Below are 421 nucleotides of genomic sequence, written 5' to 3' on the forward strand. Positions count from 1 at the left end.
GCGCCCACGTACGGGGGGGAGAGAAATGGTGCTGGGATGGGGGGGGGGGACACATGACAGGGAACCCCAAAGGGATGAGGGAACCCCAAGGGGATGAGGGAACCCCAAGGGGATGGGGCTCCATCCGGCCACAAGCCCCTGTGGGGTCTCTCAGAGCCCATCGGGGTCCCTGCAGCATTAACGGGGTGAGATCGGGGGGGTCCTGCAGCCCATCAGGGTCTCCATAACCCCACCAGGGTCCCCAGTGCCCCACCAGGGTCCCCACAGCTCCACTGGGGTCCCTGCAACCTTTGGGGGGGGATCCCTGCAGCCCTCCAGGAGCCCCAAATCCCAGTGGGGTCCCCACAGTCCAGGGGGTCCCTGCAGATGGGGGGTGTGTGTGTGGGTGTTTCTGCAGCCCAGGGGGTGTCCCTGCAGCCTG

At 67.0% G+C, this 421-nt stretch overlaps 1 protein-coding gene across 1 annotated transcript in view; it reads left to right on the top strand.

The window, feature by feature from the left end:
• Window positions 1–181, top strand: part of MCRS1 (microspherule protein 1) — an 11,686-nt gene extending 11,505 nt beyond the window's left edge. The window contains exon 8 of the mRNA XM_014941595.1: window positions 176–181. Within this exon, the coding sequence (XP_014797081.1) occupies window positions 176–181 (6 nt within the window). The remainder of the gene's footprint in view (window positions 1–175) is intronic.
• The last annotated feature ends 240 nt before the right edge of the window (window positions 182–421 follow it).

Source organism: Calidris pugnax, unplaced genomic scaffold (genome assembly GCF_001431845.1).
Source record: "Calidris pugnax isolate Ruff unplaced genomic scaffold, ASM143184v1 scaffold126, whole genome shotgun sequence".
Classification (NCBI taxonomy): domain Eukaryota; kingdom Metazoa; phylum Chordata; class Aves; order Charadriiformes; family Scolopacidae; genus Calidris; species Calidris pugnax.